This window comes from Grampus griseus (assembly GCF_964374135.1).
Source record: "Grampus griseus genome assembly, chromosome: 9".
Lineage (NCBI taxonomy): Eukaryota > Metazoa > Chordata > Mammalia > Artiodactyla > Delphinidae > Grampus > Grampus griseus.
The window spans coordinates 2540600-2566491 of NC_139003.1; the positions used below are offsets into that span (position 1 = coordinate 2540600).

Consider the following 25892-nt stretch of genomic DNA (forward strand, 5'->3'; position numbering starts at 1 on the left):
ACACACACCCCCGCACTTTAATTGATTGAAAGGCAAAAAACAGTTAACGCTTGTTTTTATTATGATTAAGGGCTTATATTCTCATCTAAGGAAACTTTGTGCCATTATTTTATGAAGTTAATAGATATACTTACTTATTACATTATATATATTATTATTAACGTAACTTCCACGTACTGGTCTCTTGCCACGTCTCAGGCACATACACCCAATAGTTAAGGAAACTGAGGCTTGGAATAAGTGAAGGAACTGGCTCAGAGCCGCACTGCTAGCGACAGCGGACCATTCCAAGGGCGTGTTCTAACCTGTGCTACACTAGATGCCTATGCTTCATCAGAACCTACATTATACAGATACTGCCCAACTTTTGTATCTATAATTCCAGGGAACAGCCCGCAATGGAATCCTGACTTCAGGGAAGCATTAGACAAGCGCATTCACTTCTTTTACAGGAGACCAAGGGCCTCAAGGGGTTTGTCTCAGGTATAAATTTTACTGACGTAAAGAAATTTTTTTTAAAAATGTGAAAGTTTGTGACTAATACTGCATTAACACTGAACTGCCTCTAAGCAAAACATAATCAAGTGGCCAAAACTAAACAAAGGTACAAATAACATCTCAATTGGAAATCATGTAGAATACTGACTTGCATTTATTATTTATTCTTACAACATTTATACCTATTTAGAAATCAGCAATAATATACACAATTCAGAACAAAACACCCCTCCCCATCTTATTTAAAGGTCTAAACTGGTCCTACCTTCTAGAAGTTCACAGTGTAAAACCAGAAAAGCCACAGGAACATAAGAGTAAATGTAAGGGGTCAGCTAACTATGGCCCATGAGCCCATCCAGCCCAACGCTTGACTTTGTCATAAAGTGCTACCAGAACACAGCCATGCCCATTGATGTAAGACTGTCTATGTTTGCTTTTGTGATAAAACAGCAGAGTTGAGTAATTCTGAGAGACAATTTGGACTATAAAACCTAAAATATTTGTTATCTGGGCCCTTCAGAGAAACAGTTGGTTAAGATTCCTGATATACACAGATTCTGTAACACACAACTATAACTGTATAAATACATGAATACAATCTGATATAGTACCAGTGAGAATGAAAGTGTATCTTATATGAATATGGCTGTTAGGTTAAAAGAAGGTGGGAAGATTTTGTGAAGAACTCACTGGGTGAGAGTGAACTGAGATAAGAGGTACAGACCTTGATTATAAGGTCTCCCTGTTTGAAACCAAACATTATTTTTTAATTAGAAAAAGAAAAGTCCTACCTCTGGTTCTGTTTTTGCTTCCTCTTTAGGCCGGCCCACAGGGCTAACTGGCTTGACTTTCACATCAGCCTTCCCCTGCGCAGTCCTGGGCCCCACCCCGGGCCTCGTGGGCGGTGACGTGCTGATAATAGGCTTTACTTGAGCCCCGGCTGGTGCGGAGGAGCAGCGACTGTTACTCACTTCTATAACATGTGATGGTGCTATTGGTAATTCACGCAAATTACTGTTTCTTGGAGCAGTTGGCTGCATTTGCTGCATTGGTCGTTTGGTTACATTCTGAGAAGTTGTGTTCTATCATCACAAGAAGAAAGAAATTCTAATTACAACTGGAAACTTGGGAGAAGAAACATAAAAAGGCACATTAGACTGAAATATTTTTAAAAATCATTCTAACTGAATACGTGACTTCTCCTTTGGGGGGCAGACACCTTCCTGTTGGTAAACATTTTTTCCCTGCATAAATGCTTTCTGCTCTACATAGTAACATACCCTTACTGATAAGGACTGGGGCTGGGAAAGGTACCATACCTGCCTACAGACAGGCTCCTCTTTATGGATATTACACCAGGTGACTTACAGGATGGGGACAAACATTTTTAACAGAATCAGCAGTGCAACAAGGACTCCCGCACAAGGAGTCAGCTGGGTTAATGGCACCACCACTGTCAATGGGTCCCCTAAATTGAAGGCAGAACAAACAAAGAACGAAGCATTAAGTTAGTGCCCTAAGAAAAAGGAGAAAGATGCCCATCGCTCTCATCGGGGAGGAGACAGTCAGGTCACGTTCACCCTGAGGATCCTTAACAGAGACCCAACGCCTAGAGGAGTGTGGAGATCTGTGAGATGGCTGGGGGAGGACTGCATTCCACGGCTGCTCAGCTCAAGACTGGGGGTGTCGTCTGCCCCTGTTCTTACAAAAGGAAGCCCAGGTTACAAAGCACCCTCTTTCCAGATCTAGAAATCCTTTCTCACTTCTTACATCATTTTAGTCTCAATGTTACTTTAAGAAACAAAGAGGCGGGTATGAAAAAACTGAGATTAAAAGCAGCTAAGTGACATGCTTGAAGCTCAAGGTCAAAAGGACCAGTATTAAAGGGAAAACCCAACTATCTCACCTTTCAGCCTGGAACTCTAACCCTGAGCCTCTTTACACGGTTAGTTATTTAATGGAGGGTAAGACAGTAACCGTGACTAGTCTTTGACTTTTAAAGCGACACACATCTCCCAGTCTCTTTCAATGCACGACAAGCCGCACATCTGCCGATGGTACTCGAGAGGTAACCTCACAGATCAACGCAGTCCATCCCCACGATTAACTATAAGCTCCATGAAGGCAGGAAATGTGTCTCTCTCGTTCACTGCTGTATTCCCAGGAACCAGAGTAGTGCCCAACAACAAAGGATGTTCAAGAAACTCCTCCTGAATTCATTTACTTGTGCATTCACTGCCCACGGAGACAGACAGCCACTGGCAAAGGCAGAACGATTATCACCCAAAACTACTTTCTGAAGTTATGCATCAATTACTAAGGCCATCTCGCACTACAGGAGGATCTAGACACACAAGGCCCCGCGACATAAAAGGTGCCCCCGGAAGACAGCTGAGGAACTGGACACTTACATGCCTTAGCCCCTGGCGCTGGGGGCACTGCGTCCGACTGCTGCTTGGCTGAGGCGGCCCCGTCTGCATGTGAGGCCTGAACTGGGGCTGAGCCGCGGGCATCAGGGGCGGGGGAGGAACAGAGAGGTGGTGGTGCTGGTGCGGGTGCGGGTGCGGCGGCGGCGGAGGCGGCGGCTGGTGCTGCGAAGGTGGCTGGAGCGGGGGCGGGAGCGGGGGCTGCTGCTGGGGCTGCGGGGGAGGGGGCAGAGGAGGGTGCAGGGGCCCCTTCCAAGCCAACAAGAGAGAAGCAACAGTTTATCATGTACGTACTGCTCGTGTTCCAATTCAGCCATTTCCTTAAAAACCCCAACACCAGAAAGAAGCTTCAAGTGGCACTAAAATTTCATTTTAGATTTGTTGATGAAGCTGATGCTATCTTAAATGCAGTGATAAGCCAAAAGCTACTACCCTGCATTTTATATTTGCCCTAAATCCTTTAGATCTTGAAATTCCAGGAATTTATCCTAAGGAAATAACTAAGGATGCGAGCAAACACAACCTCAAGGATGTTTCCTGCAGCACTGTTTCCAATACCCAAGGACTGAAACCAATAAACATGGCCAGAAATAGTGACAGCCGTAAAATGTCAACTTGTGCAGTGTTTTCAAATGCCGTGGTGAAAGAGAACTCATCACCATGAGAAGATGGTAATAACATGTTAACTGGGAAAAGAAAGCATCATGATGAGGATGCAAGCACTAAAGAGACTGAAAGACATGTGCACCCAAATGTTAGTGGTAACTGTCTCTAGATGGTGGGATGACTTCATTTCCTTTTCAAATTCCTATCTATACTTATTTCTGCAATGCAGTGATTATATATATTACATTATATTGTATTATGTATATATATTTATACACACACACACACACACACACACACACACATTTATATATATTTTGGTTGTGCAGAGCAGCTTGTGGGATCTTAGTTCCCCGACCAGGGGTTGAACCCGCACCCTCGGCAGTGAAATCACAGAGTCCCAATTACTGGACCTCCAGGAAATTCCCAAATTATACTTTTTTAATAAAAAGAAAAAAACATTTTCTCCTACTGTAACACCTTATATAATAACCATTTTCCTGTTCTTACTTTAGGAACATATTCCGTGTGTTTCTAAGTAATCGGTTCACGCCCATCATCATTACATACCTTAGCAGGAAACTTAAGACACAAGAAAAAACATACTGGGTAAGAGAGGTATCAGACTCAAGGCAGCTGATGAAACATAAAACACCAGCAGAGGGCACTCAAATCTCTCAAATAATGAGGGAGCAGCAACCCTTTCTTTCCCCCACTACATATTGCAGAAACATAATTTGACAAAGAACCTTATTTCCTGTTAACCTTTTAAGAATCTTGCAATGATAAGCAAAGGTATTATCAAAACATGCCCTAATTTCATTAGCAATGTATAGTATATCCTTTACAAAATCTTACTACTGAGTTTTTTCATTTCCCAAAAAATGACAATCACTTTCTCCATTTCTCCTACGATTAAGGAGATAAGCAATATTGTTAAGGAAGTTGTCTTTAATAAAGAGCACATTTAAGTTGAATACCCTCGTTCTTTAAATAATCGCCACATCTTGGCAGACTAGAATAAAAATGTGAAAGGTTTTAACTTGAATTCTGAAACACAAAACCAGCCCCTGACGCCTACCTGAAGGTTAGGCTGTGTGTGGGCGGGCAGGAAGGGCTGTCCAGGGCCGGGCAGGAAGGGCTGTCGAGGAGGGATGAACGGCCGTGCTGCTGCGGACCCTGGCTGGCTGAAGTGCAGAATCCCCACCGGCCCTGGCGGCTGGAGGGCTGGCCTCACGGGCCTCTCTCTGGGGAACACAGGCTGCTGTCCTTGCTGATTAAACGCTGGTCCAGGCTGGGTGAATGGTAAGGGGCTGGGAGTGGGCACAGGGTGACCACTGCTAAGAAGCGTGGGAGGAGGTGGCGGGGGAGGGGGACTTCGCTGTTCCAGAAAGAGATGGCTCGGGAACCTTGGTTCACCTGAAACGGAAGGGCGTTGCAACATTACTGCCCTCTGGTCACACAGAACACACACTTCACAGAAATCAGTTTTATGTACTGTCTTACTATGGACGAAAATTACAAGAGGTTGGGTGTGAATGTCTGAAAAGAATTCTACATTTTGCCTCTTATTTCTAGACTGCTTCATTAGTCATTTTCTATAGATGATTTCCTCCTTTGTATGAAATTTTCACATTTCAGATACCAATAATGTCCAATTTTAGCATCTGAAATGACAGGCAGAAGGGCTATGGGACAAAAATCTGACACTCTTATTAACAAAATCTCCTATTGGGAGCTAAATACCGTTTAAAACATAAGCATGTTCAGGCACGTCGCCCCACGCGGCTTTGCTCTGTTACTCTGCGCCATCCTTTACCTCCTAAGAAGAAAGGGTCTCGCTCCTGGGGAGGCGGCGGGGCCCTCCACTGGTCCTGAAGAGGAAGCCGCGGGGGCTGGCTGAAGCTGTTGGGAACAGGTCCAGGTGTGTGCTGTGGGAACTCTGGAGGGCCCTGAAGCACAGCAGGAAAACAGGGTGGAAGGCAGGAAAATGAACGGTAGTTTTCAGAAAGGTGTACATGTTTTAAGTTTTCCTCTGCAAACGTCAAGGAACTTATCTCCTGAAGCCGCCACCCCTGTATATACACACACACACATATATATATATAACCTCATGTTACAAAATAGGTGATTCTGCCATAGTGAAACAGTCAAATGTCAAAATGCAGCATCTAAAAATTAATTCAATGTTTTAACAGCACTACAAAACCAGAAGAATATTAGTTTTAAGCTTACTGAAATCCATGCAATTACTGAGCTTCCTGTCCACTAATCCAAGAGACTAAATGTCTACTTTCAGTGTTCCTGACACTCTTCTCAAACATGCTATTCTTTGCTACCTTTTTCACACAACCATAAGCCACAGCTATGAAGTTGCTTTATTTCAACAGAAGAAAAAGAAACTGAATGTGTACCATAACAAAAATCAGCAATCGCTGACGAAACAGGAAAATGTGAAATGTTTAAGAAACCACATTGCTACAAAAGAAATAATACAGTCAGATTCCATTGGCTAAAAATTCTGAACTCTTAAAACAGATTACCGTTTTTCCATAACTGCAGGTTACCAGTAGAACTCTACAAAGACAAATTACTTCACTTTTTAGCCAATATTTTATAGTAACTTTAAATGGAGTATAATCTATAAAAATTTTGAATCACTACGTTGTACACCTGAAACTAATATTGTAAATCAACTATACCTCAATTTTGAAAAATTACTTCATTTTTCAGTTGGCCTTTCAAGCATTTATGGAGATTCTTTTAAAACACCACATTTACTTAAGAAAGCCTCACAACTTTTTTCACTTCTTTATCCAGAAATTCATTGATTATACATACTGTATCATCAAAATAATATTCATTTAATAACACCTCATTCTTTGAAGTATTTCTCAACTTTCAAAAACCACACTTCTTTCTCATAAACTTAAAATTCTAATGACTTTTCTGTCATTTTATTACAAATTAGCTGTTCTTTCTAAATGTGACATCATATTATAACACTGAAAATGCTTCTGCAAATTACATTTGCCTTCCTTCTCTCTTTAAAGGTCTGCTCTATCCACAGCGTTGTAAGAATAATGCAAAATGAACACAATGAACACCACAAACCCATATGACCACTGGCTATATAACATTAACAAAATTAGATTTACACACAAATGTTACATCTTCATAAAAACACATGGTACTGAAACATATGGATCAGAAAGTTGCAAAGCTTAAATTCTTGTAGTCTGTGTCTACCAGTTTAGGTGAAATCAAGGGTATTCTCACCCCACCAGTGTTTGACATCTGACATTAGGGAACATCACTTCTCACTCTAGATAAAGGCATCAATTAAGATACAACTGAAGCAAACAACATCAGAGAAATGTTGGATTTATAACTGAGAATACATACTGTACACACTCACACTAAACCAAAAGCTTTTGACCCCTAACAAATGCATACATTTTATCGCGATGTTTATTTGAGACTTTACTAATATGATGCTTTGATATGGATATTCTTCAATATTTACTACTTTTTACTATGGTAATAATACGCTCGAAAAACACATTTCTAACAGCATCGGCTATCCGACATTGGTACTGATCACATCTGCACTAGGAGTTTCGATGGACTTGCCTTCTGTCTTTCACTGCCGCGTTCTTTCCTCGTTTTGAAACTACTCTTATTTTTATGTGAAGCCGATGAAACACGTGGTGTGCATTTGCATGGATATTTTGCCAGGTAACTTAAAAAGAACATTTATTAATGAAGTATTTCTTTATAAAATATAGCATTAGTATCCTGTGTATAGTTTTACAGGCCTTTTCCCTCATGTATACACATATTTCAAAACTTTCTGGATGATAACAAATTAGCCATCAAGGTTCAGTCATTTTTTTTGTTGTTGTTGGCTGTGCCACGTGGGATCTTAGTTCCCTGACCAGGGATCGAACCCGTGCCCCCTGCAGTGGAAGCATGGATTCTCAACCACTGGACTGCCGGAGAAGTCCCCAGTCTTTTTTTTTAATGTTTAAACCATTTTTCGTGGAGTGGCCCAGAAAATAAAATTGAAAATTGTCTGCCCTCTGGGTTGTGGCAAGGTTTGACTGGTCACGCTGCCTCCAATCCATGCAATTTGACTACATAAATTAGCAATGTTCACCTAAGTAAAACCTGGTTTCAGCTATACGGCTTGTTTCCTTAAACTAATTTGATGTATACCTGACTGTCCCTCTTCTGGAGGGGGGAACACCAAGAAGGAGTTTCAAATAGATAAATACAGAAGGGACAGATAAGATTCATTAATATCACCACAGCCTAAAACAAGCTATGGGATGTAAAAGGTAAAAGAAATCACTGAAATTTAAAATCTTTTAAAAATGAAATATATGTATTTTTCATGAGGCTTTAGCTTACAAATAGTAAAATATTAACACCTACTTGAAGACAGAAAACATTTTCAGCCTTTAACGTGTATTAAGAAACGATAGCTCTCTTCAAATACCTGAGCTGCGATCACTTACAAGCAGGTGTATGTTAGCCTGCATCAGGTCACTAGGGCAGGGTTTGCCTGGATACGGGTTTGGTGGGGTAGATCCCAGCCAGGGAGCGAACGGCACCACGAAGCCTCAGAAAAGCCCCTTGGGTATGGAACTGCCCCACAGCAGGGGGACTGCTGCACCAGGAAAGGACTTCAGGCCCGTCCGTGTTCTGAGAATCAGGTGGCAAGCTGAAAGACCGAGTTGTGAACCTGGGCCACCGCTGGAGCAACCAGCAACCTGCAGGTCCGTCTGCTGAGCTGGGCACGGGGTGGCATCAGGACGGCGCCAGGCAGGACAGGGAGACCTGGGGGATGATGGCTTGGTGAAATGCAGGGGCTGGGACTCAGTGGGTGCTTACTTGGTGTAGTCACCTGGATTCAGTGTCAATTCTCTTGCTTCTCTGGCTGGTCTGACAGCCCTGGGGGAGCTTGGTGAGAGACTCGGGACCCGCGTAAGAACCCAGGCCGAAGCCTGAACCAAGGCTCAGGTCTGGGCACCGTCAACCAGAGCGGGAGATGATCCTTTCTACTCACAAGGATTCTCAGCCTGTGTGTGTGCAAGCCCATGCTCCTGACACACTTCCACCGCACAGCGGATAACGACGGCAGCAACTGGCACGTAATTCACACAAGTAACCTTGTGAAGCCAGCGTGAGCATCTGCTTCACAGTAAGAAATAATGAGGACCCAGGCGTGATGGCAGCAGCTTCCCCCACCTGTGGCTCACGCACTGCCCGCCAGGCCCTGTGCAGAGCCTCTGACCACCTGAGCTCATGAACGCACAGCACAGTGACATCGGGGGGGGGGGGGGGGGGGCGGTGTCTTACTTCACAGCCAAGGAAATCGAAACTTAGGCCATTAAATAATGTGTCCAAGGTGACACCATTCTTTGTTTTTTAATCACAGATTTCAATACCCAAGAAAAACAAGTTAAAATGAGGTAGGGGAAATTTCATCCCATATGGTATAAACCTTGTCAAAATGACTAAATCTGGTTGGGCTTCCCTGGTGGTGCAGTGGTTGAGAGTCCGCCTGCCGATGCAGAGGACGCGGGTTCGTGCCCCAGTCCGGGAAGATCCCACATGCCGCGGAGCGGCTGGGCCCGTGAGCCATGGCCGCTGAGCCTGCGCATCCGGAGCCTGTGCTCCGCAACGGGAGAGGCCGCAACAGTGAGAGGCCCGCATACCGCAAAAAAAAAAAAGACTAAATTTGGGGATTTTAAAAACCATACTTTCCCCTGACTTAGATATGAACATGATCGTCTAGAACGTGAATTCTGGAAACCATCACATCCCACACAAACTTCCATATACTACTGATTTCTTCAGGAAATGTTCACTCTATACTTCTGTTTCAGCCAAAACGTGAGCCCTCTCGTAAGCCCGCATTATACAAACTTCATTTTCTCCTGTCCCTCCTTCACTCTCTCACCGACCCGTCCGTCCTGCAGCCACACTGTTTCAGGAGACCCTGCATGCACGTGGGCCCCAGCGCCCCGCTTCTCTACGGGATGCTGAGTACTGCTGGGTGATACTCTCCGTATGCTGAATCAGACTCACTCTAAGTTTCTATTTACTCTTTTTTAAAAAATATTTATTTATTTATGTATTTATTTTTGGATGTGTTGGGTCTTCGTTGCTGCGCGCTGGCTTTCTCTGGGGGCTACGCTCTTCGTTGCGCTGCGCGGGCTTCTCATTGCAGTGGCTTCTCCTGTTGCAGAGCAGAGGCTCTAGGCTCGCAGGCTTCAGCAGTTGTGGCGCACGGGCCCTAGAGCGCAGGCTCAGTAGTTGTGGCACACAGGCTTAGCTGCTCCGCGGCATGTGGGATCTTCCCGGACCAGGGCTCGAACCCGTGTCCCCTGTGTTGGCAGGCAGATTCTTAACCACTGCGCCACCAGGGAAGCCGAGTTTCTATTTACTCTTAATGGGCCCAGCAAGGTCCCTCACAGTTTCCCCTCCTCCTGGTCAGCCCTCCCACTGCCCAGGACATTCTTCCTTCTCTGAGCATCTTCTAGTCCCTCAGCCTCCTGACCTGCCCTCTCTCACCCTCCTACCAGGTAAGATGCTTCCTACCCACCCCCCCCCCGTCAGGAGTCCCCCTCCCCTCTCCCCCCGCCCCCCACCCCCGGGGCCAACAGTGCTCTCTGCGTTCTCGCTTCCTTTCTGTCCCCTCCACTTTCATTCAGCTACAACTACAGAGAATTTTCTGGCATGAATCATGTGTTTGTTGCTAATTTTTAGCAGCAGTCTATTTGTTAAAAATTTTAATTCTCATTCTATTACTGCATTTGGTCAGATTTTTCACTTAAAAGATAGGAACAGTATGCTGACTTATAACAGCAATTGAAATACACTACTAATTTGTTGACAAGCTTTCAATCTGAACTACAGTCAGCATACTTCAGGACTCATAAACTCATGAGCTGTATCAGTCACCACTATGCTAACAAGTTGACAAAAAAGGACAGACACGGGGAGAAAGGAAGACGGGAAGAGTAAAACGCATTTTCTGAGAAAGAGGGAAAGTCCTTTGGGGCTATTTCCACTTAGCCCTTCAGTACTGTGTTGTATGAATAGCTAGCAAGCAGCATCACTCATTGTGGGAACTTTTTACTAACTTACGAACGTTTCGCCGATTCCCATAAGGGGTAAAGCAAAACTTAACCTCTGTTGTTCAGAACCACTGTGATCACAGGCCCCAGTCCAGCACTGCTCCTGCACCCCAGCTCGGCCCACTTCCACTTCCGTCCGGTGTGGGTCACTGCAGGACACATGGGGTTTTGCACAGTGTTGACATCGGCACTGCCAGTACCTAGAAGGCAGAACTCAGCCCCATAAGAATGACTCCAGAACTGCTCCTTCACTCAGCTTCATGGAAGCCAGGGAGTGACAGACTCTCTTTGTCTTACTTCCCTGACTCTGCTCACAATTGGAAGAAGCCTGGAAAAGCTTCCTGACTTTTCTGTCTTGACTAATAAACACAGCTTTCTTCATTATTTAACACGTGAAGCCCCGATATTTATTACCACTTTTCTTAGCAGGCTCGCATCATGCTGGGAAAGTACTCGGTTTCTTCTGAAATCTGTAGTTATTTGTAAATTCCATGAGTGCATTTTAGTGCCACAAGCCTCGCCCTCTGCTGATGAAGCTCTGACCGGCACTGGTCACGTGGCTGCTGCAACAGGGCTCTTTATAACCTTCTTTTCCTCCTTCCATTAGACAGTTAATTTCAAGTCCGCCCAAAGATAGGTTTTCTCATTACAGATAAGGCAAAATATAAGTGGAAAAGTAGACTGGCTTCCCTCCACTGTAAGTAGAAAGTCTGATAAATTTTGATTTTTACTTTGCCACAGGCTGAGATCAGGTAAAGTATTCGCCCCTTAGCCCCTTCATCCTTTTCTAAAAGGAAGTAGGGGGCTTCCCTGGTGGCACAGTGGTTAGGAATTCGCCTGCCAATGCAGGGGACACGGGTTCAAGCTCTGGTCCAGGAATATCCCACATGCTGCGGAGCAACTAAGCCCATGCGCCACAACTACTGGGCCTGCGCTCTAGAGCCTGCAAGCCACAACTACGGAGCCCACGAGCCACAACTACTGAGCTTGCACGCCTAGAACGCATGCTCCGCAACAAGAGAAGCCACCGCAACAAGAAGCCCGTGCACGGCAACGAAGAGTAGCTCCCGCTCACTACAACTAGAGAAAGCCCGTGCACAGCAACAAAGACCCAACATAGCCAAAAATAAATTAATTTTTTTTAAAAGTTAAAAAAAAAAAGTCACTGAGTTACAAGAATAAACTCAAAGAGAGACTGATAATTTCAAGCTGCCTGAGAACTAGGTACATTACTTCTTGGGTCTCTAAGCACTTTCAGATTTCCTGGGAGATTATATTGAATATTCCTAGCTTCTAAAGACATTTTTTGGTATTAAACTGAAGATACATGGGGATCATAAATCTTGCCCCCTCTGGAATTTTAATATTACGATTTTCATCTCTTCCCCAAACCTTCTTCCCTTTTACTAATCATCCATGTGCTAACTGCATATACACAGGCATTCAAGTGTCAGCAATACTGAACAAAGCCCCGGAATTCTTTCTCCATCAGTAATATTTAACTAGAACTTTATTCCTACTTCCAAATGACCCTCTATTATATAATATATAGTATATTATATTGATATAATTATAATATAGTTACAATTAATAAATATATCAGCTTCTGACAATTAACGTGTTTCCTTGTAAGGTGAAAGACAAATCAGCACAGGTCTCCTTCCTGTGCTCTCATTCTGAGTTCAAACCAGAAAGCCTTCACAGAACAGGTATTACCAAGTCCTAGTAATTTTACCTCCTAAATCTCCCTCAAGTCCACCCCCGCCTCTCTCTACCCTTCACCCACAGAGCCATGAGGGCCGAGACCACGACTGCTTCATTCACCAGTGCGCTTCCACGCTCGGCACACAGCTGGGCACAAAGACGCCCATAACACGTAAGGCATGGATGAACTGCCGTACTCCAAGGTGAGGGGAGCCAGGCCCCACATCTAATGGAGAATGCCACAGCACGCCCAGCAACCGGCTGCCCAGGAAGCACACGGTCAGGCAGCGGCTGAAAGCCCCAGGAAGAAAGCAGAGGAGGGTGGACTGTGCTGCCCAGGGCACCAGCGACCAGCCCCAAGGCCACGAGCCGAGCGCACTTGGAGCACAGACAGGGCAGCAGCACCAGGCAGCAGGCAAGACCGACAGAGCCGGACTCTGCAACCTAATGACTGTAGGAGGGAATTTGCTGCAACTTCTCCTGTAATGACGTAATATAATTAGACAGGAAAGGTGACATGAACCTGGAGACTCTCATCCTCACCGTATGACCACGTCCCTAATTGTAGAGAAGAGGGCTGTTCCCTGAAGAATGAAACTGAAGTGGAGAGTGGGTAGGGTATACTTCCAGCACTGCTGTTAAGGAACACAGCCCAGGCCAGTGTCCCCACCTTGCCTGTAGATCCAACTGAAGAACAATGCACCTGTAACATGAATGAAGCCAATACGGCCTCATGACCAAGTTCCTGGCAGATGGCGTGTGAGCAGAAGTGATGTGGGCTGGTTCCAGGCCCGGTCACTGAAAGACAACCTCCCGTGAATAATCTTCCCTCTTTCCCCACCTGCCAGAGGGTGGAGAGAGAGGCCCCTGAGGGCCAGAGGAAGATGCCCAGAGGGTGATCTGAGCAAGAAATAGGCATCCCGGTGGCGCTGTGAAGTCAGTCCACTCTGGCTGATACTCCCACGCTGGACGCTCTGGGGCCATCGCCGAGTCTCCTTCACTGGGCCAGCACCACATGCCCCAGGTGCTGCAAATGCCGTCCTTCGCCAAGGACTGCCTGACATGGCCACGCACTCTGCCCTCTGCCCCAGGATGGACAACTTACGCCCCAAAGCCCTACCCTCTGGGGATCAGGCCAGGGCTGGGGACTTTCACCTGAAACCACACCTTACCCTGGGGGCTCCGCCTCCTTCCTGTCCTGCATCCCCTGCGCCCTTACCTAGTCCTGGGCACCCCAAATGCCCCTCCCGGGCCCTGCTGCTGCCCACCTAAGGCTCAACCCACACTGCTGCTGCTGCTGCCAATTCTGCAGAGAGCGCCTCTGCTATCTCCCTCAATTCTGCCAACAGCCCTACGAGGGAGCTATTGTGCTCACAGAAATCTTTTGAGCACTTAAATCACCTGCACAAAGCACAAGGTTAGAAAGCACAGGTCACCTATGGCCAGAGCAGGGAACTCGGACCCACCGTGCTATCTACTGCTTGCCGTGAACAGCAAACGGCAGGGGCTTACTTTCACATCCCCTTATCTGTCTCAGTGTCTTACAATCACATATGTATATGTAAGTGCGTGAGAGTGTGTGTGCGCTTTAGAGTTAAGAAAACCAGTTAAATACTAAATCCAGTCAAGTCAGACAGCCATGGACATTCCACTGGCCTGAATGGCTAATACAAATGAGCAGCTCTTATCTCATCAACCTGAGAGACTGATAAAGGAGGGAGGACCAGAGATGCTATCTACAGCTTAGAAAGAAATAGCTGACTCAAGCTGAGTAAACAAGGAAATTTCTGGCTTTGGAAGTTGGCTCAATAGAATAAGAATGGAAAAAGAGGGGTTTTGTGGGCTTAACCTTGAAACTAAGTGACACTAGCAAGGTGTGGGAACCTGGGACAGCCAGGTGGAAGGCAGCGGGTGCCAGCTAAGATCACGGCAGCTAACCCGCAGGCCCCCAAGAAGTTGAAAGCCACCCTGAGGTGTACAAATGAGGGAGGCCGACACTGGCAAAGAGACAGCTTTAATGATAAACGCAGCGTATCCAACGAGGAAGAAGCCCGTTTCCAAGAGGGCAAATGCCTACGTAAGAGGATTAGAAAGAAGAGGGCAGATAATACACGGTATTATTCCGAAAGAAAGACAATGGCTGATACATGAAATAAACCACAGTGACAACGGCTACTTCTCTGGCGATGTCAGACCATGCCGGACACTAGGGAGAAACCATCTGGGAAGATAAGCGGGCCCCTAGTTGCCTCCATTTGCCTCAATGGATAACAGAACTTGAGAGTCTTGAATATGTAAACAAACTGAAAAATTTTCCGCTTTAAGGTCCTAGAAGCCACTTGCTGACTGCTGTCAGTATTGGCTTTATGAACACTTAACAGATAGGAGGTATCACTAAGCTCACAGTACCATTTTTCCTCATTGTCTTCTGTTCTGTTTGGAACACAGATGTCACTTTCTTTTTCTCGATTTACACAACTTAAGTTCTGACCACAAGTTTTAGCCACATGGAAAAGGCTTCCCATTGCTTATCTAGTATAAGTTCTCACTTCTTCCTTAGTAACGGAAGGACAACACTGTGCCCAGCTAGAAGACCACCGACCCCAGCCTGGGACAAGGCGAGCTGGCACAGCTGGACAGGGGCTCCGGGAAGGCTCACTAGGGGCTGCCTGACCCTCCTCCTCTTTCAGCCTGAAACTTGGGTAGGGGAAAAAAACAGATCTCTGGTAACAACACAGAACTGCTATACCCACCCAGAAGAACTTTATTTTTATGCAAAGAATATGACACTCAGTTTGTTAACTCCCTGTTAACTGAGTTTTGCGTTACCTGCAGCCTCATTCACATCCTGACTGATAAACCAAGTTTCCTTCATAAATACAGTGCAAGAATCAGGCAGAACCAGTAACCTTTCCTTTAAGGGATGAAGAAACTCAGGTTTACAGAGTTAAACAACTATCCAAAGTTACACTGACTTGTGGTCTATAAATGCTCTTTCTCCCCTCGCGCACTGCTTCCGCTGCGGCCAGCCTGTCCTCAGGTAATGCTGAATAAACGGCCGTTCCTGAGTCTGGCGTTCACTACCTAAATTCTCTTGATGCGATCATTCATGTAATAGCACCTGCCATTTCACAAGTAGAAAGGATAATAAATGACCAACTCGCTCTAGAAAATGAAGAACTATTTTAAGACTGTTAGTGAGCTGTAAATACCTCACTTAACAGAACTTTTAGGACTACCGTAATTCTGCCTTTTGAAAGAAAAAGCTAGCATAATCCTTTCAAATAACTGCTCTGTTTTGCTTTTTTTTGCTTTATCCCTTTAAAAGTCCAAGGTAAGAAATTATCATTCTCCCATATAATTCTTATACAAATTGTACTTTCTTTTTTGCATCTCTTGTTAATTATGTGATGTTATCTATGTTAATCCTATTCAGGAAGAACTGATAACTTCAGTTACAGAAAAAGAAAGATGAAAACTTTGCATAAATTGCTTAGCACAAAGTTAATCGTATAATGCAAAGAATAAAGAGGCTCTAACAGCTATTATGTGACTTATCAGCTTCCCTGAAAGGGTCAGTTGGTATATTTTAATAAGACTAATTGAATACCTTAACAATGTCATTGAAACTTCATGAATCTTTCAATAAATTACAGCCTCCGCTACAGCATGTTTTCGTTTATTAATCTCACTTAAAATGCAAAGAACTATATAAGAAACCAACAGACACTTGAGAATGCCTCTCAGTTAATTCTGATTAAATGATGGGTTAAGTGCAAAGAATCAAGACCGCTAGTGACCCCCGACGTAATTAGAATTACAGCCCGTTGTCACAACGTTAATCCTCTTATTTCAGTATTTTCCATAGATTTTTTTCTTTCAGGTTATGCCTTGTTTAAATACCTACATTCGTTTTCCTAGAAGGTACTTGTGTATTTGCAGACGCATTCTTAACATTCTGAAGCACCATATACCCAGCAGCAAGCGCTAGGTTTCACACTGGAGGTGGTGGGGGAGAGAGGAGGACACCACATGAACTTAAATACGCTAGGGTAGTTAAGGTTACTGGTTCAAGCGGTGAAGCTAGAGCAGGCACTGCAAGTTATAACACTGTTACTTTAGTACAAAATACTGTTTCTGATGAACCTACTGAAGACTGTTTACACTTTTTCATAAATCAAACAACCTCTTATCCCTATACCTCGCCCCCCGCCACTCCCCTCCGGAAACAAGCTCACCCAACGTCAGGCCCTACCGTGGTAAACTTCTCCACCTCAGCACTCCTGACAGCCACAATCTTACAGTTATGATGCATCTTACCAGATCCAATTATTTTTACCCAGTTTACTGAGGTGCATTTTAATATTCAGAGAGAAAGGGAGAAGGTTCAGCACGATTAAGAGACTCAGGTCGCCTTGCTTCAAATCCTACCTCCTGCACCCAGCTATGGGAACTTGAGCGATTTCATCTTTCCAAGACTCAAAGTTTCCCTATCTGTAAAGTGGAGAAAATGGTACCTTCATGAGGTTGTTGAACACAAGCTTTGAGCAAAATCTGGAATATTGTAATCACTCAATAATGTTCTTCATTTCCCACTGGTCGTCAATAGTATATGCTCTAGGAAGATGGTATTTCCTCATTCAATGAAGGACTAAGAAAGCAAAGCAGCGGTATCAGCTCTATCGACTGAAAGCACAGTCTGTCTCAAAATTCTCATCTCAATATACCTACCGTATGACCCACAATCCCCACCTCCCAACTATTCACTGACAACTATGACCAGAAAAATTCCAATGTCCAAATGGTGACTGGGCAGACAAACTGGGCTATATGTGCACAATGGAATAATGCTGGTCAATAAGAAAGGACAAACCACTGGCAAGGGCGACAAAAGGGATGGTCTAGCCTCAAATACACTGTGCTGGGAGCACGAGGCCAGGCTCGAAATGAAGCATGCCATGTGGTTCCATTCATGCGCCACAATTTGAGGAGCAGAAAGCAGATCACTGGTTGCCAGGGGCTGGGGTGGGGAAAGGGGCTGCCTACAAAGGGGCAGCACAAGGAAGTCTTCTGGGGAGACGGAACTGTTCTCTATCTTAATTGTAGTGATTACACAACCGTATGTATTTGTTAAAAATCAGAGTGTACATCAAAAGGACAAAATTTTTAAAGTTTAAAAAAATTCACATCTTTTGGAAGAAGTGCTTTCAGATGCTTTCAAATAAAATAGGGCTACTTTCAAAGTTTAAACAGAACTATGGACCTTCAAGGACTCCTGGAAAAATAAACATTAAAAAAAAATTGGTGTGCTTTGCAGGACAAATCAGTAAAAACAGGACAGAGATTTTCTTGGCATGGAAGGAGTTCTAAGACTTTGAAACTTTGTGTTATTGTCAACATTTCATTGGCTGAGTTATTAAATTACAGATGGGCAAGTCATACTCAAAGTTCAAGTCTACTATACAATGAATGGCACTATGTATCTGGGAGGATTTATGAAAGGTATTCAATTCAATGTAACAGTTTTACTTAGCCAAAAATGAAACAAAATAGTGCATCACACTTTTACAATGCAGTTTTTACACTGTGACTTAATGGCTGGACTTTATGATCTCAATGAGTATTCCCTGGCCTTCGAGTTATTGGTGTGGATGCCCACCACCCTCTCTCCACCCAACGCACACAACACTTGCTGACAGGACAGCAAGTCAACAGGGCACTGAATTTTATAACCACCATATTTAATAGCTGTTACCACAGTGCTTAGCTGCTCCTGTTACTGCTGCAGATGGGAATGCACTGATATGATTAAATCTGATGGTATGATAATGTATGGTAATCATGATTAATCAGAAACCCACTAGCAAATGGAGGATGTTGGGTATTATGTCACCTGCATTTTAAAACGCATTCTCTTGCTGCAAGCCTGACAATGTTTGACAGGGGGAAGGACCTCCTCCCACATTCACCTGCTACTACTCAGAGATCTGGTAAGAGAAAATGCCCAGCATTTCTTACCCATCTTAAGTGCTAATAATTACAAGGCATTGCAGGCAAGTTGTAAAAACAAGGGTTCAAAAGAAAGACTTCTTTTTCCTAGACGGAACAAAGTCTGGACTCACATCTGCAAGGGCTATAATCAGAGAGAAATGTAATTTGATGCAGCAGTCTCATCAAACATGATTTGCATGAAATGCCATATAAAATACATCCAAGAAGTGTCAATCACCACCACCTGATACCATGCATCCTCGTTACATGGAAACACAGTGCAGTCAGACCTACCTGTGAGGTGCTATAACTACACAGTAAACACAAATGGAAATCTCATTTATCGGGTCTACCTAATAAGGTAATCACTAAGGAGACTAATTTAAACTTAGTATGGTAGTCTTTTTTAAACATAATATTTAGTTTTCATTTAAACAAAGATCACTAGGAAATTATTCAGTAGCCAAATTACTCAGTATTTAATTGGCTACCCTGAAATAGCAGCATTTACCAGAAACACCAAGGCAAAATGAATGACTAAATAGTTTTAAAATAGCCTAGGTCAAGAATCTTCACAATGTGAGTTACCTGAAATTCATATGTATGCTTACCTGACACTGAAAACACTTTAAAAATATTATTAATCAACACTTCAGAGTTGCTTTTTCAAGTGGACAAAGTTTAAAAACAACAAACATCTCTTTGAGGACAAATACATAACTGGATAGCCATACTTATGGATAAGGAAAGGACTTAAAACTTTAATGACAAAAACATCAGGAACAGCCTTGTGGAAAGAGAGATCTATTAAACTAATATGTCAACAAAGAACATGGAACTGAAAACAGAATTCAGATAGACACAAAAACAGAAGCTGACTTGCAGAAAGGTAAACTAGTCTCCCCATCCTCGCTCCCTTGCAAAAACAAAAGAAAAAAGAGGGCTTCCCTGGTGGCACCGTGGTTAAGAATCCACCTGCCAATGCAGGGGACATGGGTTTGATCCCTGATCTGGGAAGATCCCATATGCCACGGAGCAGCTAAGCCCGTGCGCCACAACTACCAAGCCCACGTGCCACAACTACTGAAGCCCGTGCGCCTAAAGCCCGTGCTCCACAACAAGAGAAGCTGCCGCAATGAGAAGCCCGCGCGCCGCAACAGAGAGCAGCCCCCGCTTGCCGCAACTAGAGAAAGCCCGTGCAAAGCAACGAAGACCCAATGCAGCCAAAAATGAAGAAATAATTTATTTTTAAAAAAAACAAACACACACACACACACACACACACACACGAGAAAACCACAAGTGTCCTGTGAAATCACACTAAAAGGTCGTGGCATGAAAAAAATGCTTCAGGAGTGGACTGCGGGCAAGTAGGCGGCTAGATGGCAGGATGGGGCAGAAGAGAAGGAGCTGAAATGGAGGAAGGACGAACAGTCACTCGATGGCCCCCTGATCTCCTGAGGCACATGCTTCCTTCCTGTGCCAATCTGCTCTTGCAAGTAGTCGCTATTTCTAAGGTACATTTTACATTCAGCAGATTAATATTCTGATATGAAAATAAGTATGAAAAAGATTCATTCTCTGATATGCTTGCTATCAACTGAGACATACTTACGATTCCAAAAAAGATTCATAACTCTGATATGAAAAATTAAAATAGTCCTGGGAATAAAAGCTTAAGTGAGAAGAAAGCACTAATGGCTATATCTGTAACTAAAATTAAATACGTGAATCTAATTTTTAGAAACATAAATTACAAAGCACTTCACTACATTCCATAAACAAAGGAAGAAGGGGGAAAAAAATCCCATCTGGATGCAAAGACTAACATGACAAAAGAAGTGCTGGCAGCGAGCTTAAAAGCTTAAGCAGTATTTTCTAAAATGATCAAAAATAAGGAATCCTTTTCTTATGATATTTATTACTTTGACATTCAAACTTTTGTTTCAGAAACTGTTTATTCAATTCTGTAAATAAAATTCATTAACAGCAAATAAAAATATTAGTATTGCTACATTAAGCATAGCCTAGAATACCATATTTTGGTCTAAGATTGTGATTTTAAAAAATAACTGAATAATTCTGTAAAAAAATTGTGTTTCATATTAGGTTGTCTAGAGTCCTCTGTGATTGTTTAATTAAAAAACTGGATGTGTTATCACTTAGTACAATTTCTAGGCATACTAGTTCTCAAGTTTTCTTACTAGTTCTTACAATTTCTAGGCATATTAGTTCTCAAGGTTTCATACTGGTTCTCAAGTTTTCACAAAATTGCCAAACAAACTGGACCATTAACAAAGTAAAGTTTACCAGTGTTGGGGAAGAGAAGGACTATCTTAGCATTAATACCAACTGTATCCTAATCCCTTTAAAACTGGGAAATCTAGTGGTACTTCTGTCTACTGCCTGCCTTTTTCACTCTTTAGTCAACCGGGTAGAGCTGAATTCTTGTATAGTTAAATGTGGATAATGTAATTCTACTGTGCAAAATCATTTATGTATTCTTGAAAACAACAAAAAGTAAAAAATTAAAGTATACACCCCTTCTCTACACTATTAATTTTATGTAGGTTCCTAATAAATAGCAAGATAACTCAACATTAAATCCCTGTATACACTTATTTAACAACTATTTATCTGGACTTCTGTGCACAAGGCCTGGAGTCAGGTCATCTCCACAAGACACAGGATGCCTGGGACTCTGTACAGACATGAATCGGGTCCTTACATCAATACAAGTATGAAGCTGTCAACAGAGCATGACCTACTCTAGAAGCAACGGGAATTCATAAAGGGGGCTCAGGCTGGGGAAAGACAAGATCAAAATCAGCTTTGCTTTTGCTCAATACATTTCTGTATAATTCAAATCTTTTTGTGTGCCAAGGAAGTACACTGATTCAAACAGACCCTATGATGAAACTGAAGTTAGGTTTCCTAACATGTTTTACCAACGTGTGTGTGTGTGAGTGCTCGCATGCACGTGTGTGTGTGTATAGTCATTTTACAAAGCAAAATTCAGTTTAACAAATAATGACTGAAGTCCCCTACGGAAAAGTACCAAGAAAGAGCCTGCAGGGCACACTGCCATCAGTAAGAAATTGCCAAGGGGCTTTGTTAAGCCACAACAGTGCTGTTCGACTTCAGTGACCTATGCTTATACGTTTTAGAGTTTAAGGACTAGCTCTGTGCAGAGCATTCTGCATAGGAGAAACTCACTAAATGGTCACAAAACTATACCTACATTGACAAAAATCCAAGTATAATCTATTAGCAGAAAAGGAAAAAAATAATTTTTTAACATCTTTATTGGGGTATAATTGCTTTACAATGGTGTGTTAGTTTCTGCTTTATAACAAAGTGAATCAGTTACACATATACATATGTTCCCATATCTCTTCCCTCTTGCATCTCCCTCCCTCTCACCCTCCCTATCCCACCCCTCCAGGCGGTCACAAAGCATCGAGCCGATATCCCGGTGCCATGCGGCTGCTTCCCACTAGCTATCTAACTTACATTTGTTAGTGTATATATGTCCATGCCTCTCTCTCGCCCTGTCACAGCTCACCCTTCCCCCTCCCCACATCCTCAAGTCCATTCTCCAGTAGGTCTGTGTCTTTATTCCTGTCTTACCCCTAGGTTCTTCATGACATTTTTTTCCTTAAATTCCATATATATGTGTTAGCATACGGTATTTGTCTTTCTCTTTCTGACTTACTTCACTCTGTATGACAGACTCTAGGTCTATCCACCTCATTACAAATAGCTCAATTTTGTTTCTTTTTATGGCTGAGTAATATTCCAGGAAAAAAATAATTTTACTCAGAAAAGATATATGCACCCCAATGTTCACAGCAGCAGTATTTACAATTGCCAAGACGTGGAAGCAACCTAAGTGTCCATCAACAGATGAATGGGTAAAGAAGATGTGGTACGTATGTACAATGGAATATTACTCAGCCATAAAAAAAAGAAATTTTGCCATCTGCAGCAACATGGGTGGACTTGGAAAGCACTATGCTAAGTGAAATAAGTCAGACAAAGACAAATACTGTACGATAACACTTATATGTGGAATCTAAAAAATACAACAAACTAGTGAATATAACCAAAAAGAAGCAGGACTCACAGATATGGAGACCAAGCCAGCAGCTAAGGGCGGGGGCGGGGGGGTGTATACAGGGGTGCGGAAATGGGAATTACAAACGACTGGGTGTAACACAGGCTCAGGGATGCACTGTACAACATGCTGAATGTAGCCAATATTTTGTAATAACTGTAAATGGAAAGAAACCTTTAAAATTACATAAAATTAAAAATTAATACTCATAAAGATATTAAAAAAAAATAATTTGGCATACGTAAAATGACAGGAGATGGCCTAGAGTTACTCTCCCTTCCCAACAATATTTTGATGGACTATTAAGAAACGTAACAGCTCTAATGTCATTTTTAAAAAACAGATTCCAAATCCGATTGTTCTCTCTAAGGGAGACTGATTGTAGAAGTAAGTAGAGCACTGCATTTTCAAGATCACAAGTTTACTGTAACTTCAGCTTAAGAAACAGCATTTGGGGCTTAAAGATACATATTGGCGCAGTGGTTAAGAATCCGCCTGCCAATGCAGGGGACACAGGTTTGAGCCCCGGTCCGGGAAGATCCCACATGCCGCGAAGCAACTAAGCCCGCACGCCGCAACTACTGAGCCTGCACTCTAGAGCCCGCGAGCCACAACTACTGAGCCCGTGTGCCTAGAGCCCACGCTCCGCAGCAAGAGAAGCCACCGCAATGAGAAGCCCGCGCACCGCAACCAAGAGTAGCCCCCGCTCGCCGCAACTAGAGAAAGCCTGTGCACAGCAACGAAGACCCAACGCAGCCATAAATAAATAAGTAAATAAATAAAAGATACATAATAAACAGCAGTAAATATTTCTGAAATTATATCACACACATGACTAATTTCTAGGCCAACTCCTTCCCATCACCCCCACACACATCCCACCTTAAAAACAGTAACAAAACATTACGCCTTGCAGAAACTTCCAAGAGCAGTTCAATAATATTTACTACCCTCAGAGTACAATATAACTTAAAAATAAGTTCAATTTCTCACAAAGAAATTCTGTTTTATTATCCTCTTGTAAAATCCTCAAGTATTATGAGGTTTGCTTCTTCCAGTATCAGATACAATTATATCTGCACAATCAAAAATTTTAAGTAGATAAAAACTGCAAATGATTATTCTAATTTTATATTTACATACAACATTGCCTTATGATTTAAGCTACAATTGCTTTTTCACATCAAGTTTTATCGCTATATTGCAAATAAAACACAAACACAAGTCCAATGAGGATTCTAACGCAGAAGCTCACAACCCTGAAAATAGCAAAAAGTACAGTTTTTTAAATGTCAGTGCTTTACAATAACTAGCAGTTAAACTACTTCACCAAAAGAAATATATCTAATTACTAAAATCATACACGCTTATCCTTGAGTAATACAATTAATAAATCTTAGCTATTTAGACAAGTGCTTCAAATACAGAATTGTACTCAATAAACATCACCTAATTTTTAAAAATAACTAGTTTTTAGAACTTGATAAGTAATTTTTAAAAATTAGCTAATACAGGGTATGAAACCAGTAAGAAGCAGTTTCAGAAATCATAATTCATAAATAATAATCACAAATCAAGGGATTTTCTTAAAAACACTCTGAAACTTAAATCCAATACTGATTTTTTGAGTAATCATCTGATTACACATCTACATATCCTTCATTAAAACCTTTTTGCTAAATGCCCCACATAACTATGGTATCTACTGTAGCATCAAAGCTAGAGTCAAATAGGTCATTTAGGCCTTTCCTGGATATCAGATTGTTTAGCCTCAACAAAACTACACCTGTTTTACATACAAACTACATTAAAAAGTTATGGTCTGGTCCTTTTTTCCTCAAAATTGTTCTTAGAGAGAACACGTTCTCACTGATTTCACAAAACCATGAACTAACTACACATCAAGCCTAAAACTCAAGTAAAACGAAATATAACTATTTAATGGACATTTTTCTTCTACTTAAAACATGTTACAAGAATGGATAAAGTTATGGGAACTACAGGAAAGTGTGGGGAGGAGTGTTTTCTCTTAAAGATATTTTAAAAAGAAAACCTCCATTTTAAAATATAAAACCAATGGCTCATGAAGACTTCTGAGGGTTTTTTTAAAAACAAGTAGACATCTCATCATTATTCCCTAAAATTGCACACACATACCCGTACTTACCCAAATGCACATGTTCCCCCACACACACGACAATAAAGGCCCTTTTTCACTTTAACGTGAGGCAACAATAAAATCAAAATTCATATTCTTTAAGACGAAAGCCATTCTACTGATGATCCTGATTCAACAATTTTACAGTTAAACAAAATTAATTCCATTCTCAAAAATCCACTGACCTTAAGCTTTTAACAAACATTTTCCACTGCAAAACTTATTGTCAATATTTACAAATCCTTCAACTTATACTTAGCTGGAACCACTTATATTTGCTATAGTAATATTTCCTAATAAAGGCATGCTCATCCCTATCAGAGCAGAAGGGGCAGCTGCTACTCACCGGGAATCTCTGGGGTCCCACAGCAGGTCTCGGCTGGCTCGGGACTGGCAGCAAGGGCACTGCAAGAAAAACACCTTTCATTACAAACACATCCAAACCCACCAGAAAAGGAGTACAATGTATTAAGCTTAATGAAAAATATATACTATGTGTATAATACATATAATAAGTTTACACTTAAGCTAAGTGCTGAATATTTTCACAATTCCATAAAGGGAAAGGGGAGAGAACTTCTGCCTTCAGTATACAATAGCACGAGCAGAAGCTTAAATTTCAACAGTGAATTCTTATTTAGAATTAAAATATTTTGCAACAGAAGGAGACATTATTCCTCTACAATAAAAAACCTACTTTATTTTTGACATCCATACCCAGGTTATCCAGGCTATCTAATCCGAGTTATATTTTCTGACTCCAATCAAATACGAATTTAAACCCAAATCCTCTAGATCATGAAAGAGAGAGGAGGAGGGAAGGAGGAAGTGAAGCAGGCAGAGAAAGGAAAACACACACACCCAGGATATTGTGACAAAGAATGACCTACACAAAAACCTGCTATGCCAAGACTACTAGCTTGTCTTAGTTTTGTGTTTAAACAGGCTGAACTCTCATCAACTTACCAGAAGAACAAGGAGCCAAATAATTTTAAAACAGACATTTTATCATAGGGAAGAAGCCAGATGCTAGTTTCACACCATGGGGCTAAATCAGATATGTTTAAGCTATTTAAAACATATGCCTTATAGTGATTTTGATTTTGGGGGTGAAAAAAAATGCCCACTCGAGTGGTGACTGCTACATGGTAGCCTGCTATATCTTCCATTAAAACGTCCTGCCAGGGCTTCCCTAGTGGCGCAGTGGTTGAGAGTCCGCCTGCCGATGCAGGGGACACGGGTTC

The 25892-nt window shown here is 42.5% G+C and overlaps 1 protein-coding gene across 4 annotated transcripts in view; it reads right to left on the reverse strand.

The window, feature by feature from the left end:
• The window catches only part of RBM33 (RNA binding motif protein 33), a 113857-nt gene that overhangs the window by 32011 nt on the left and 55954 nt on the right, over nt 1–25892 (reverse strand). For all 4 annotated transcript variants that reach the window (XM_082661560.1, XM_082661559.1, XM_082661562.1 and 1 more), the window contains 5 exons: nt 24995–25053; nt 5350–5482; nt 4612–4949; nt 2910–3173; nt 1290–1580 (listed from right to left, as the gene is read on the reverse strand). In XM_082661560.1, coding sequence (XP_082517686.1) covers nt 1290–1580; nt 2910–3173; nt 4612–4949; nt 5350–5482; nt 24995–25053 — 1085 coding nt within the window. The remainder of the gene's footprint in view (nt 1–1289; nt 1581–2909; nt 3174–4611; nt 4950–5349; nt 5483–24994; nt 25054–25892) is intronic.